The following is a 12,843-nucleotide window of genomic DNA, read 5'->3' as shown; positions in this document are numbered from 1 at the left end:
TGGGGAATGGAGTGGCAGTCCAGAGGGGTGTCCAAACTCGGCCCTGGAGAGTTTAGCTCAACTTGCCTGAACTCACCTGCCTGGAAGGTTCCAGAATGCAAGACCTTGATTAACTGGTTCAGGTGTGTTTAATTGGGGGTGGAGCTGAACTCTGCAGGACAGTGGCCCTCCAGGAGCAGGATTGGACACGCCTGGTCTTGAGTATTTGGAACCAAGACATTATAAATAAATCAATAAGCTAATTTCCGATTTATTTGGTGGGGGAAAAAAATCAACGTTTTGCTATTTTCTAAGTTGGCCCACTGCTGATAGTGATAACTGATATAGCGACTGATACATGTCAGAATGAGGTCAGTGATTCATATTTTATTTCGATGCAGATGTCCAAAGAGGGAAGCAAAGTGACTCACTTCCTGTTCTCACTGAACTGACTAAAATGATAAATTAGATAAGATAAATACGTGACCACCACATGCTGATCAAACATTCAGCAAACAAACGTATCTCTATATTTACAGTCGAACTGTCGTCCCATATCCCCAGACTCCAAGGCCAGGGTAGAGGGGTTCAGTAAATTTAGTTTGAACCTTATACAGAAGCTTCATTTTGTCAGACACACTATAAAATGCCACTGTTCCAGCCTCATAGTCTACATACACCCCTATCCTGGAGGAACTGGGGACAGATATAGTGGTGCTTTTGTTGTTGTGTACAAAGGAGTACTTGGAGTCAGAGCAGTACAAACTCCAAGACTTGTCATTCCCCCCAAAGCTGCCAGCTTTGTCATTTCCTTTCCTCTGAATTCCTCTGTAAGTCACAGCAATGTCTATTTCTGTGCCACTCCAGTCCACTTCCCAGTAGTAGCGCCCGCCGGCCAGACCTTCCTTACACAGCACCTGCTGCCAGAATTGGAAGCGATCGGGATGCTCCGGGTACGACTTCGGCTCGTTGCTCATCCGCACCACTGTGTTTTTGTCTGACAGGTGCAGGTTCGGGTGGGCTGTTGAAGGATCTGTTGAGGGCTGACAGAAATCTAGATCGAGAAAGGGTGTTGTTAAATTAACCACCATAAACAAATGTTTTTCTATATAAAACTACTGTCTCACTGTTGATTATATTGATTATAAACTTACATTCTAAGAAGTCCTCCCTTTTTGCTGGGTCCACAGTCTGGAGAATTTTAACCTCCTTTACTGCAGATGAAAAACACATGTGTAAAAAAAATAAAAAAATAAAAAAATAAAATATATATATATATATATATATATATATATATATATATATTAAATTGAATTTAATGCATTGATTTCTGAAGGATCATGTGACACTGAAGACTGGAGTAATGATGCTGAAAATTCAGCTTTGCCATCACAGGAATAAATTACATTTTAAAATATATATATTCAAATAGAGAACATTTTAATTGTAATAATATTTCACAATATTGCTGTTTTTACTGTATTTTTTTTTATCAGAAAATTGCAGCCTTATGAGCATAAGAGACTTCTTTCAAAAACATTTTAAAAAATCTTACTGACTTTTGAATGGTAGGCTAGTGTATATATACATATACCTGTGTATGTGTGTGATATATATATACACACACACACACACACACACACACACACACACACACACACACATATTATGTGCATATATTTGTAATATAAGAGTTTTAAGCACCTGCTGATGAGATTTTGATCATTTCTTCCTTGCTTATGTCTTCTAATTGCACTTTCAGGTCAGAGATGGCTTTCTTTGCATTGTCAAATGTGTGGTGAGGGGTTAATGTCACCTTGGACAAGTCCTCATATCCAGAAGGAGCAGAAAGAGACTGCCAGCTCTATAGAGGGGGGGAATGTTATTTTATCGTACTATAGTAGGGAACAGTTTAACAAAAAAAGCAAATGCGCTTATGGGTCACAGCACTTTTTCAACAATACCTGTAAGAAGTGGATATGATCATCGGATTGGGACAGCTGCTCCAGGTCATTATGTTTCTTTCTTAGTAATGTAATCTCCTCCTCCAGCCTGGCCAGGTGTCCCTCTGCACGTGTCAGCAGAAGGGTTTCCTGGGCTCGGATCATCTCCTTCACTTCTCCATGCCTCCTCTCTAGCGCCCGCAGCAGCTCAGTGAAAATACGCTCGTTTTCATCCAACACACTCTGAGATGAGTGCTGGAATGAGAAAAACACCATAGATGAGATAGGGCCTGCACATTCACAGATCTCATTTACAATACCAGTCAAACAGAGATGGAACAAGTGCAGAGCACCTTTTTCAAATTTGAGGTCCTGTTAAATAAGAAAATAGCATTTTGAGATCATTTAATTGTAACACTTTACAATAATGTTCAATTTATTAACATAATTAATGCATTAAATATCACAAACTAACAATTTGTAAAAGTATTCATTATTGATTTAATTTATAAAACGTACTATTCATCAATAATTCATGTATATTTAATTAATGTTCATTTATTAAACTAAGATGTTAAATATTTAAGATAATATGTAGAAATGAACAGGGAAACTGTTCTACATTAAACTACATTAGATTTTTTTTTAGCCTACTTCTCTCACTGCAGATGAAAAACATATATGTTTAAATATGTTTTAAATATATATACACTACTATTCAAATGGGGTCAGTACATTAAATAATAATAATAATTAAAGACGTCCATCTAGCGGGTGTTTGTGGAAAAACGCGTTCTGTGTGAACAGCCCCAAAGTATAAATTAAATTGATCAAAAGTGTCAGTAAAGACATTTGTAATGTTACAAAATATTTCTATTTCAAATAAATTATGTTCTTCCAAACTTTCTATTCATCAAATAATCCTAAAAACATGTATCACGGTTTTGACAACAATATTAAGTAGCACAACTGTTTTGATAACAATAATAATAATAAATATTTCTTGAGCATCAAATCAGCATACTAGAATGATTTCTGAAGGATCAAGTGACTCTGAAGACTGGAGTAATGATAGCCTACTTAAAATTCAGAATATTCAAACAGATTTTTACATTTTTATTAGCCTATACTTATTCATTTTAATTTTATATTTCTATGAAAATAATTAATTATTAGTTTTCATCAACTCTCAAGCCCCCAGCAGTTTCCTCGCTGTTTTGGAAACCCTGACCTAAAGTATTAACTAATTGGAATAAATTGAACCTTATTGTAAAATGTTTAATTTAATAATATAAAACAGAAATACACATGTAATATAGTATTGTACATTGCTGTGGGCAAGTCAGCGTAACAGCATTTTATGAGTAATTAAGTGACATAGTAGATATAAACAGAGGATTCTTCCCAATTATTTTCTAAAATTCTTACTTTTATGGATGCCACTGCCTGCCTGAGATCTTGCCATTTCTTCGACCTTTCCTCAATCTTCTGCTGTGAAGTCATCAGTTTCGCTCCAAGCTGTTTCTGTTGAAAAATTCGTGACACACTGGACTGTCAAAGGGATAGTTCACCCAAAAATGAAAATTCTCAAATTTTCTCACCCTTAAGTTGTTCTAAATTAATATCTTCTTTTATGTTCAGAATTCATACAGGTTTGGAACAACTTGAGGGTGAGCAAATGATGATAGAATTGTCATTTTTGTGCTATCCCTTTAATCTTCCAACCAAGTGAAAGCACTAAATATTGACTTCTTCTTTATCAATGATCATCATGATTAAGTTTAAAAGCATATACTACGGTTCTTCATGGCATGAGTCATTTTGTTTTCTCTGTTGATAAGCTCACCTGCTTCTCTGTCCTTTCAGCTGCTGCTGAAACAATATCATGTTTTTTGTGTTCCTCCATGATACACAAAACGCAAACACATGCTTGATCAGTACGACAGAAAACCTCCAAAAGTTTATCATGTTCAGCGCAGATCTTCTCACGCAGTTGCCCTGTTGCTGCCACCAGTTTGTGCTTCATGAGAGCTGGATACTCATAATGAGCCTGGAGATGCGTCTCACAAAATGAGGTTAAGCACGTCAGACATGACTTCACTGCCTTGTTCTTCTTTGCCAGACAGAAATCACATAGCACTTCTCTGGAGCTGTTCCGGCTGCTGGAGCTGCTGTATCTTCCATTGCGTCTGGGTTTCTCCAGAGTGCCGTATCGGCTTTGGTTTGCTGTACTGCTCCGAGACATGTTAAAACTCTCTCGGCATAATCCAAAGACTAGCTTGTGGGGTAAAAAGTAGTTTCAATGAAACTGTACGAACACATTCATTATATAGAGGAATGTGAACCGTGTGTGATAAACCAGTTTAGCAGGTTAGATGATGACATCTCCTGAGACAGCTGATGTCAGAACAAAGAAAAGCAAAAATGTGAATGTTGTAACATAAACATTGTAAAACATCTTTGTACAAAGGCCCTTTTGTTGACAGTAAACCATGAGTGAAGTGTCTGTAAGTTTCCTCCAGTGGTTAAGTAGGGAAAAATTGACGATGGTCCGATTATTAGAAAAATAATGTGACGAGCGAAGCATATGCTGTTTGTGTGTGTATATGTGTGTGTGTGTATGTGTGTGTGTGTGTGTGTGTGAGAGAGAGAGAGAGCTGGAGAAAGAGAGCGTGCTTTCAATAGATTAATAAACGAGATTTTGAGGGTGAAACATTGACATAGCTTGTCATTTGTATCATATTGTTTGTTATAGCCTATATTTGCTTGGTCAGTGTCTTTGTGGGTTTTGGTTATTTTGCTGTTGTAAGCTGTAAGGACCTATGAAATAACTAAAATAATGATTTAGCGAAGTGATATGGAACTGTAATGTGGTCAAGACCTGCCTGGAACTACTTTAGCAGCATTTACTTAAATAATAAACTTCAATAATTGCACACCTTAGAGAACATTCATCAACCAAGAATAAAGCATTCAATAGCCACGTATAGTAAAATAAAAGCTACATTTCCTTATATAAACTTAATAATATTTTATTAATAAAATTGTCCACTTAAATCATGCCTACATGCAACAGTTTAAAGTCATTTTGATAACACAGACCAGAGGCTCTGTAATTTAATTTATTTCCACATCTACATCAAATGTCAAAGAAAATTGAATTTATACAGAATTGCATCCAGTTTCAAAATGTGTGACACGGTTTCCTGTGAGAATCAAAGTAGTTAAATTGCTCACAAGTAGCCTACATCATCATCGATATAATGGACATTGAAATGCCAAAAATGTAAAAGATTTTTAAAAGTTAAAATTCTTTCATTAAAATTTGTATGTGAACTTTGAAGTTCAGATAGAGGTAGAGATATGTGAAACTATTACGTAATAAGGAGAAAAACAACAAACGACAGTCAGAAGATTGGAAATTCAGCTATAGAGTCATCATACACTAAACTAGGAACTTTTCTGTTGCTATTTATAGAATTTTACTTTACAAATGTACACATCAGTGTTTCCAGTAACACATTCATGAGATGTGGGGCTTAAATCTATATTGACCACAAAGCACAGTAGTGTTTGATAAAGATCTGTTTACACTGTATTGTGCATGCAACTTTCACTTCTCCCTTTTGCTTCAAGTGCATTGCCAAGATGATCTAAAAGCCTATATGTGCTGTTTTCACAGCAAACAATAGCGTTACAGCCCTGTGAAAAATGATTGACTACGAAATAAAATGTGACGTCTTCTTTAGATTCTAGTTTATTTGATCAAATTCAATACATTCACATGTACGGTATACATGCACAGATTATTGCTTTATAACAGCTCCCCTGAGCCGTTTCCAGAATCTCATGTTACTCAAAGGGTCCCTGCTCCACTTCAGGTACGTGTTCTTTTTTAGATGCTTATGAAGACCAAACACTTTCTTAGTCTTCGTCTCTTCCACATCTTCCAGAATGACGATGATGATGTTGGCATTGCGTTCCATCATAAACCGGGACTGAGCTAATTCAAACTCAAAGCGACACCAGGCGCTATCAATGAAGTGTTGAGACACAACCACAATGACTTTACGACTGCCCATTATTCCTTCATCAATTATGTTGGAGGCGATAGACTTCCCTGCTTGAAAGTCCCGCATGTGAAGGCAAAGATGAATAGGTGGAACACCGTTCTCCAGATTCTCCATCAGTTCATTCATGACCCAGACTTCATCATAGCTGGAGAAAATCACAAATGCATCGTAGGAACATTCTTGTTGTCCAGGTGATCTGTAGCCTCTCAGTAGAATACAGCAATACTGAAGATAAAACTGGAACCTATAAGCCAAGACTGATAACACAACTACTAATAAAACAAAACATAATGATAGAACAATTGTGAGTCTTTTCTTGTGCACACAGCTGTCAATGTCAAAGTCCACTGCTCTAAAATCTGAGCTTGGTGACAAGGTTTTGCAGAAAATATTTTCTGATTTCTTCAAAATGTTCTGATTTTGGATAATCCACAATATAAAATCAGTCTGGGAGCAGGAACAATCGATGGGGTTGGAGGACAAATCAAACTCTGAAAGGTTTGCAGGCAACTTTTGGAGAACATCAAGTGGGATGCTAGTAACGCTGTTCTTATCGATATAAATTGATGTAAGATGGTTCAGCTCTGGTTGGGTCAGAAAGTCCAAAATCATCAACTTGTTTTTACTTAAATATAAATGCCTGAGTTCCTGTGTGCCGGTAAAAGATGTCCTGGAGATTTCTCCGATGCCACAGTGTGAGATGTCAAGAACTTCCAAATGTGTAAGATTTTGTAAGAGATATCTCAATATATCTCCACCGAAACTGATTCCCGCCATTTTAAGCACAGTCAAATTTTGCAGGTCCCGAAAAATCATGTACCTTGTTAAAGTAATACTTGTGTAGGAAATATCCAAATACTTTAAATTTTTTAGACCTTGTAAAAATCCAAAGTAAAAAACTATGACTAGTTTTGTATGGTGGAGGTCCAACACTTCAAGCAATTCAAGTCCAGAAAATGGCTTATTAACCATCCCTATCTCTGAGTTTTGACTAAGATTCAAGAATTGAATATTTGGTGCCCTTGGAAAAAATTGGTAACAGCAGTCCTTCAAAATCAAAAAGTTTCTACTCAAATCTACATGAAGAAGAGACAGGTCACTGACACCAATACCAATACCAATAAAGGATATAGGCATATTATTATTCACCACCAGTTTTTCTAAGCTTGGTATGTGTGAAACAAATGGTACAGTAGATAATTTAGTGGGACCTAAATACAGTTCCTTAAGACGGTGAAATGGAACATGTTCCATTATTTTGATATATCCAGTTTTCAGTGTGATTTTTGTTGCATTGATCATACAACGGAACAAGTGCATTTCAGAATCAGAGAATTCTTTCTGAACAAGATATATTTCATTGAAATTAACTGAACAAAGACCATCAAGATAATTAGAATCTGACACCTTGATTTTCCATTGCATTCTGTAACTTCCAATGAACAACTTATCCACACTGAGACCAGTAAGAGCATTTAGACACTCATTTTGTGTATTTAATGAAACAAAGGCAGCTTGTATGTGAAGTTCTCTGAGAAAAACATCTTTGAAAGCTCCTGGTTCAATGTGTAATAATGGATTCCTAGAGAGAATCAAAGTCATGTTTCTGCCAATCTTTCGCAACACAACAGTGTGATCAGTTTTGATGATGGATATATTATTGGCATGTAGATCAAGTAAACTGAAATCTTTAAAGGAGCTCATGAATGGAGGGAGAGACACGGACTGGATGTTATTTGTTCCAACTTTAAATTCCTGTAGCTTAGTAAGGTTATTCATTTGAAGCTGTAAGGACGCAAGACCAACATCCACAAGAACTAATCTCTGTAGATTATGTAAAAAATTCAAGCATCCAGGTCCAAAATATGTAACAGGGTTTCCAGTGAGAATCAAAGTAGTCAAATTCTTCACATTGTAGAAAGTATCATTTTCAATGTGCTTGATGTGGCATCTGAAAGCCCAGAAGATTAAAAATGAGTACATAAAAAAATAGTTAACATGTTTAAATTGTAATGCATTATGATTAATGATCAGTAGCATTAGTTTACCTTGTGAGGTCCAAAACTTGCAAATTGAACAATATAGGAAATACACTCTTATCTAAAGAGTTCAGTAAATTGAAACTGAAATCCAGATAAGTCACAGTGAAGGGAAGACTGCTGGGAATGTGAGTCAGATTTCTCCCAGAACATGAGTATTCCATGTTCTTTATTATCTATTAATGAAACAAAGACACAATAATACCCTTTTTTATTTTTTTTAAACATACTTTTGGTATTTCTGATTTTTTTTTCTGTCTGAGAGATCCTAAGGCCTGTTTACTTTTCTATAAGATAAATAGACAGACAGACAGACAGACAGACAGATAGATAGACAGACAGACAGACAGACAGATAGATAGATAGATAGATAGATAGATAGATAGATAGATAGATAGATAGATAGATAGATAGATAGATAGATAGATAGATAGATAGATAGATAGATAGATAGATATAGAACGATCAGAATTTTCCCTTTCCCTTCCCTTAGAAAATGAGGCTAATTATAAATGACTAATAATATAATATAATATAATATAATATAATATAATATAATATAATATAATATAATATAATATAATATAATATAATATAATATAATATAATGAAAAGAACCTGAGCATCAAAAAACACAAAATAAGTTCAGAAGTCCAGCATGTTAATAATACTATAACCTTCAATCAAAATAACAATACATAAACACTCACATAAACAAATAGTATTTTCTAAGAACCTAGCCTTAAAGCACATATATGAACTATATTAACAATAACTATATATAAACTATATGTATTGTTCTTACCGTAGTACATTCCTGTCCTTCTCTAGCATTCACAAGAATCCAGATTGAGTTTAGGAAAATAATCTGTTCACGATATGATAAAATCATTGTGATGTTAAGCACATACCATTTAATATAAATCTGTTAATACTCTATTGTCGAAGTACTGCATGCTTGCAAGCAACTCTCACTTCTCCCTTTTGTTTCAAAAGGGAAGTTATTAATATTCAAAGTGCATTCCCATGGTGAATAGAAAGCCCTTTACTTGCAGTATTTTTAAGGAGCACTAACTTTAATCTGTGAAAAATGGTTGAAAAACATAAAATGCAATAAATCTTCTTAAGATTGTGCAAAAGTTTATTTATTCAAAACATAATATATCCAAAGTAAATGTAAAATTATTGTTTAGTGGAAATAATAGCTCTCCTGAGCCGTATCCAGAATCTCATGTTACTCAAAGGGTCCCTGCTCCACTTCAGGTACGTGTTCTTTTTCAGATGCTTATGAAGACCAAACACTTTCTTAGTCTTCGTCTCTTCCACATCTTCCAGAATGACGATGATGATGTTGGCATTGCGTTCCATCATAAACCGGGACTGAGCTAATTCAAACTCAAAGCGACACCAGGCGCTATCAATGAAGTGTTGAGACACAACCACAATGACTTTACGACTGCCCATTATTCCTTCATCAATTATGTTGGAGGCGATAGACTTCCCTGCTTGAAAGTCCCGCATGTGAAGGCAAAGATGAATAGGTGGAACACCGTTCTCCAGATTCTCCATCAGTTCATTCATGACCCAGACTTCATCATAGCTGGAGAAAATCACAAATGCATCATAGGAACATTCTTGTTGTCCAGGTGATCTGTAGCCTCTCAGTAGAATACAGCAATACTGAAGATAAAACTGGAACCTATAAGCCAAGACTGATAACACAACTACTAATAAAACAAAACATAATGATAGAACAATTGTGAGTCTTCTCTTGTGCACACAGCTGTCAATGTCAAAGTCCACTGCTCTAAAATCTGAGCTTGGTGACAAGGTTTTACAGAAAATATTTTCAGATTTCTTCAAAATGTTCTGATTTTGGATAATCCACAATATAAAATCAGTCTGGGAGCAGGAACAATCGATGGGGTTGGAGGACAAATCAAACTCTGAAAGGTTTGCGGGCAACTTTTGGAGAACATCAAGTGGGATGCTAGTAATGCTGTTTTTATCAACATAAAATGATGTTAATTGTTTCAGGTTTGGGTGGATAAGAAAATCTATAGTCATTAAATTGTTTCCTCTCAGATTCAAAAGTCTAAGTCTTGTAAGATTTTTAAAAGAGCTTGGGTGTAACTCTACCATACGACAGTATGACATGTCAAGGTGCTCTAGAACTGTGAGATTATTAAATAAATATCTTATTACATCACCCTGAAAATGATTGCCAGCCATCTTGAGAACATTAAGACTGCTCAGTCCATAAAAGCAATATATGTTAACAAAAGTGATACTGGAATAAGAAACATCTAGATACCTCAAATACTTTAAGTTAGACAAAAGTGAAAGGTATCCCATACCTACAACCCTTGTATGATGGAAATCTAGAATTTCAAGGGAATCAAGTCTATCAAATGCTGGAACAGAAAAACCGATTTGAGGATTTAAACTCAAGTTTAGATACCTGATTCGATGAGTGTCCAACAAAATTTCTGAGCAGCATGATGTTAATGTAATTTGGTTTGAACTCAGATCCACATACTGAAGCTTAGGCATGTCTATAAAGGATTCAACTTGGGTTGCAACGTTGTGTGTAAATACTACTTTTTCTAAAGTATGAAGATGTGAAAGTAGTTTACCTGGCACAGTATCTAATTGATTGTTAATCAAGTAAATCTCCTTAATTTCATTAAATGGCACATACGCAATATCACGAATTAGACCACCCTTTACAACTACAATTGAGGCGTTAATCATACAGCGAAAGATATTAATTTGCCCACTAGGCCTTTCTTTTATGTAATAATATACCTCACGGAAATAAATAGAGCAAAGGCCATCTAAATAGTCTGAATCTGATGGGAAAATCTTGTTATCATCCCTGTTCTTTCCGAACATCAGCCTTTTGACATTAAGACCATATAGAGCTTTTAGACCAACTTTCTGAGCAGCAAATGAAACAAAGGCAGATCGAATATCCAGCTCTCTGAGATAAACATCTTTGAAAGCTCCTGGTTCAATGTGTAATAATGGATTCCTTGAGAGAATCAAAGTCATGTTTCTGCCAATCTTTCGCAACACAACAGTGTGATCAGTTTTAATGATGGATATATTATTGGCATGTAGATCAAGTAAACTGAAATCTTTAAAGGAGCTCATGAATGGAGGGAGAGACACGGACTGGATGTTATTTGTTCCAACTCTAAGTTCCTGTAGCTTAGTAAGGTTATTCATTTGAAGCTCTAAGGACGTGAGACCAACATCCACAAGAACTAATCTTTGTAGTTTATGTAAAAAATTCAAGCATCCAGGTCCAAAATATGCAATAGGGTTTCCAGTGAGAATCAATGTAGTCAATTTATTTACATTGTAGAAAGTATCATTTTCAATGTGCTTGATGTGGCATCTGAAAGTAAATACATAAATTCAATATTATTTATAGAACAAGACATTGTACAACAAGACATTTAGATGGGAATAACATTGCTTACCTTGACAGATCAAGGACTTGTAGAAAAGACAAAACCGGGAATACAGTCTTCTGTAAGTGTTTCAAAACGTTAAAACTGAAATCCAGAGTTTGAACTGATGGAGAAATAGTTGGTGGTATGTAGCTGAGGTTTCTTCCCATGCATGAGTAGTGCAGATTCTCAGTAATCTAAGTAAATGGTTAAGTAAATGTTAACATTTCACAACAGTAATGCAGAACAAAGATTTAAATTCAGATTTAAAAAACTTACCTCAGTGCATGATTCTCCAGCACCTATGGAAAAAAATATCATGAAAGCACTTACAGTAAAGAAACTCATCTTGAGAGTGATCTCATCCGGTCATAAAAATGTGAGCCAGCCTTGTTTGAGATCATTGAATATGAGGAACAAATGCCATGGTTTTCAATAATGGGGAACTATGGGCAAAAAGGATGTCATAGAGAAGTAAGCTTATGCATAATTAGTTAAATCTTGAATGAAGAAGTACCTTTCTGAATAGATGTATTGTAATTGCCTCTGTAATTCATATAAGTTTAATAAGGACAACTTTATGCATGTATTTGTATAGGCAACACTTTAATTCAAAGCATTCTGGATCCTCTGAGCCTAGAAGGCCAGCAATAACAGTATTAAAGAAGAGTAGGTTTGACAGGTGACAGGTGTGTGGGCCAGTACTTCCGGTGAAAACTTTTGGTGATCTGACAGCGAGAGCGGGAGACAGCGAGAGCGAGAGACAACAGCGACCGAGTTCCATTACCACAGAGATATTTTTCACAATGAGTGTTTTTAGGATTCAAGAGAGGTGACTTGCCTTTCAGAGGCTGACAGCCTCAGCACTTCATCGTTGTGTGCCGTTATGTACCATTTCGTCACGTTACAACAGAGAAGTCAGCTTTCATGCATTCCCCGTTGACGCTGCGGTACAGGCTGAGTGGATACAGAAGATCCGGAGGGATGACTTCAACCCGACCAAATTTTTAAATGCATATAATTTTCAGTGTATTTCACCTGTGCGTTTATATGCTTTCTATTACTGCATTTATTTTGTGAGATGAGTAAAGATCTGTTTCATAAATCATTATCTGTCTGGTGTTTATAAGCAGCACATACAGTATTGTACTACGTGTAAAATATACACAAACTTACCTATATAAAATTGTTTGTGGTACCTACAGTTAAAAATGTAAATGTAAAATATGTGATGATAATATTGATCGAGCAATTGATGCAAGTAAAAATATATGCACAGAATTGAGAAAATAGTATTTATGGAGATAAATTGTAGCCTATCACAGGGCAAACGTGTGAATGTTCACGGTGC

General features: G+C 35.7%; 3 protein-coding genes across 6 annotated transcripts; all 3 read right to left on the bottom strand.

The window, feature by feature from the left end:
* Window positions 1-346: 346 nt before the first annotated feature.
* ftr14l (finTRIM family, member 14-like) lies at window positions 347-4,409 on the bottom strand. The gene is made up of 6 exons (XM_082154689.1): window positions 3,769-4,409; window positions 3,351-3,446; window positions 1,944-2,177; window positions 1,684-1,843; window positions 1,134-1,193; window positions 347-1,033 (listed from the first exon to the last, which is right to left on the bottom strand). The coding sequence occupies exons 1-6, from the start codon at window positions 4,165-4,167 to the stop codon at window positions 513-515; spliced, it is 1,470 nt and encodes a 489-aa protein (XP_082010815.1). The 5' UTR covers window positions 4,168-4,409; the 3' UTR covers window positions 347-512.
* Window positions 4,410-5,656: 1,247 nt separating this feature from the next.
* Window positions 5,657-10,511, bottom strand: LOC309487149 (toll-like receptor 4). 2 transcript variants are annotated; one of them, XM_082154685.1, is made up of 3 exons: window positions 10,392-10,511; window positions 8,044-8,210; window positions 5,657-7,946 (listed from the first exon to the last, which is right to left on the bottom strand). In XM_082154685.1, exons 2-3 carry the CDS (start codon window positions 8,196-8,198, stop codon window positions 5,729-5,731), a joined length of 2,373 nt encoding a protein of 790 aa, XP_082010811.1. In that variant the 5' UTR covers window positions 8,199-8,210; window positions 10,392-10,511; the 3' UTR covers window positions 5,657-5,728. The 2 variants fall into 2 exon arrangements, with proteins under 2 accessions (XP_082010811.1, XP_082010810.1); XM_082154684.1 differs by lacking the exon at window positions 10,392-10,511 and adding an exon at window positions 8,840-9,148.
* tlr4al (toll-like receptor 4a, like) lies at window positions 9,155-12,081 on the bottom strand. Of its 3 annotated transcripts, XM_082154687.1 has the most exons (4): window positions 11,772-12,081; window positions 11,523-11,689; window positions 10,843-11,437; window positions 10,275-10,448 (listed from the first exon to the last, which is right to left on the bottom strand). In XM_082154687.1, exons 1-4 carry the CDS (start codon window positions 11,838-11,840, stop codon window positions 10,416-10,418), a joined length of 864 nt encoding a protein of 287 aa, XP_082010813.1. In that variant the 5' UTR covers window positions 11,841-12,081; the 3' UTR covers window positions 10,275-10,415. The 3 variants fall into 3 exon arrangements, with proteins under 3 accessions (XP_082010812.1, XP_082010814.1, XP_082010813.1); XM_082154686.1 differs by having other exon boundaries at window positions 9,155-11,437; window positions 11,772-12,074; XM_082154688.1 differs by lacking the exons at window positions 10,275-10,448; window positions 10,843-11,437 and adding an exon at window positions 9,155-9,634 and having other exon boundaries at window positions 11,772-12,061.
* Between the last annotated feature and the right edge of the window lie 762 nt (window positions 12,082-12,843).

The sequence above is a fragment of the Leuciscus leuciscus genome (assembly GCF_965113295.1).
Source record: "Leuciscus leuciscus genome assembly, chromosome: 22".
Taxonomy (NCBI): Eukaryota; Metazoa; Chordata; class Actinopteri; order Cypriniformes; family Leuciscidae; genus Leuciscus; species Leuciscus leuciscus.
Note: the sequence above shows the minus strand (reverse complement) of the source record. Positions and strands in the feature narration are given on the sequence as shown.

Bases quoted from the DNA above. Each gene is read 5' to 3' on its own strand.
- ftr14l (XM_082154689.1), bottom strand. From the start codon at position 4,167: ATGTCTCGGAGCAGTACAGCAAACCAAAGCCGATACGGCACTCTGGAG. The intron at 2,178-3,350 runs GTAAGAATTTTA...TTCTCATTCCAG, and splicing joins AGGCAGTGGCATCCATAAAA to CACTCATCTCAGAGTGTGTT. The intron at 1,194-1,683 runs GTGCTTAAAACT...TTTCATCTGCAG, and splicing joins GATCAAAATCTCATCAGCAG to TAAAGGAGGTTAAAATTCTC.
- LOC309487149 (XM_082154684.1), bottom strand. From the start codon at position 8,926: ATGATTTTATCATATCGTGAACAGATTATTTTCCTAAACTCAATCTGG. The intron at 8,211-8,839 runs GTAAGAACAATA...TTTCATTAATAG, and splicing joins AAGGACAGGAATGTACTACG to ATAATAAAGAACATGGAATA. The intron at 7,947-8,043 runs GTAAACTAATGC...CTGGGCTTTCAG, and splicing joins CAAGTTTTGGACCTCACAAG to ATGCCACATCAAGCACATTG.
- tlr4al (XM_082154686.1), bottom strand. From the start codon at position 11,840: ATGAGTTTCTTTACTGTAAGTGCTTTCATGATATTTTTTTCCATAGGT. The intron at 11,690-11,771 runs GTAAGTTTTTTA...CCATTTACTTAG, and splicing joins CTGGAGAATCATGCACTGAG to ATTACTGAGAATCTGCACTA. The intron at 11,438-11,522 runs GTAAGCAATGTT...ATTTACTTTCAG, and splicing joins CAAGTCCTTGATCTGTCAAG to ATGCCACATCAAGCACATTG.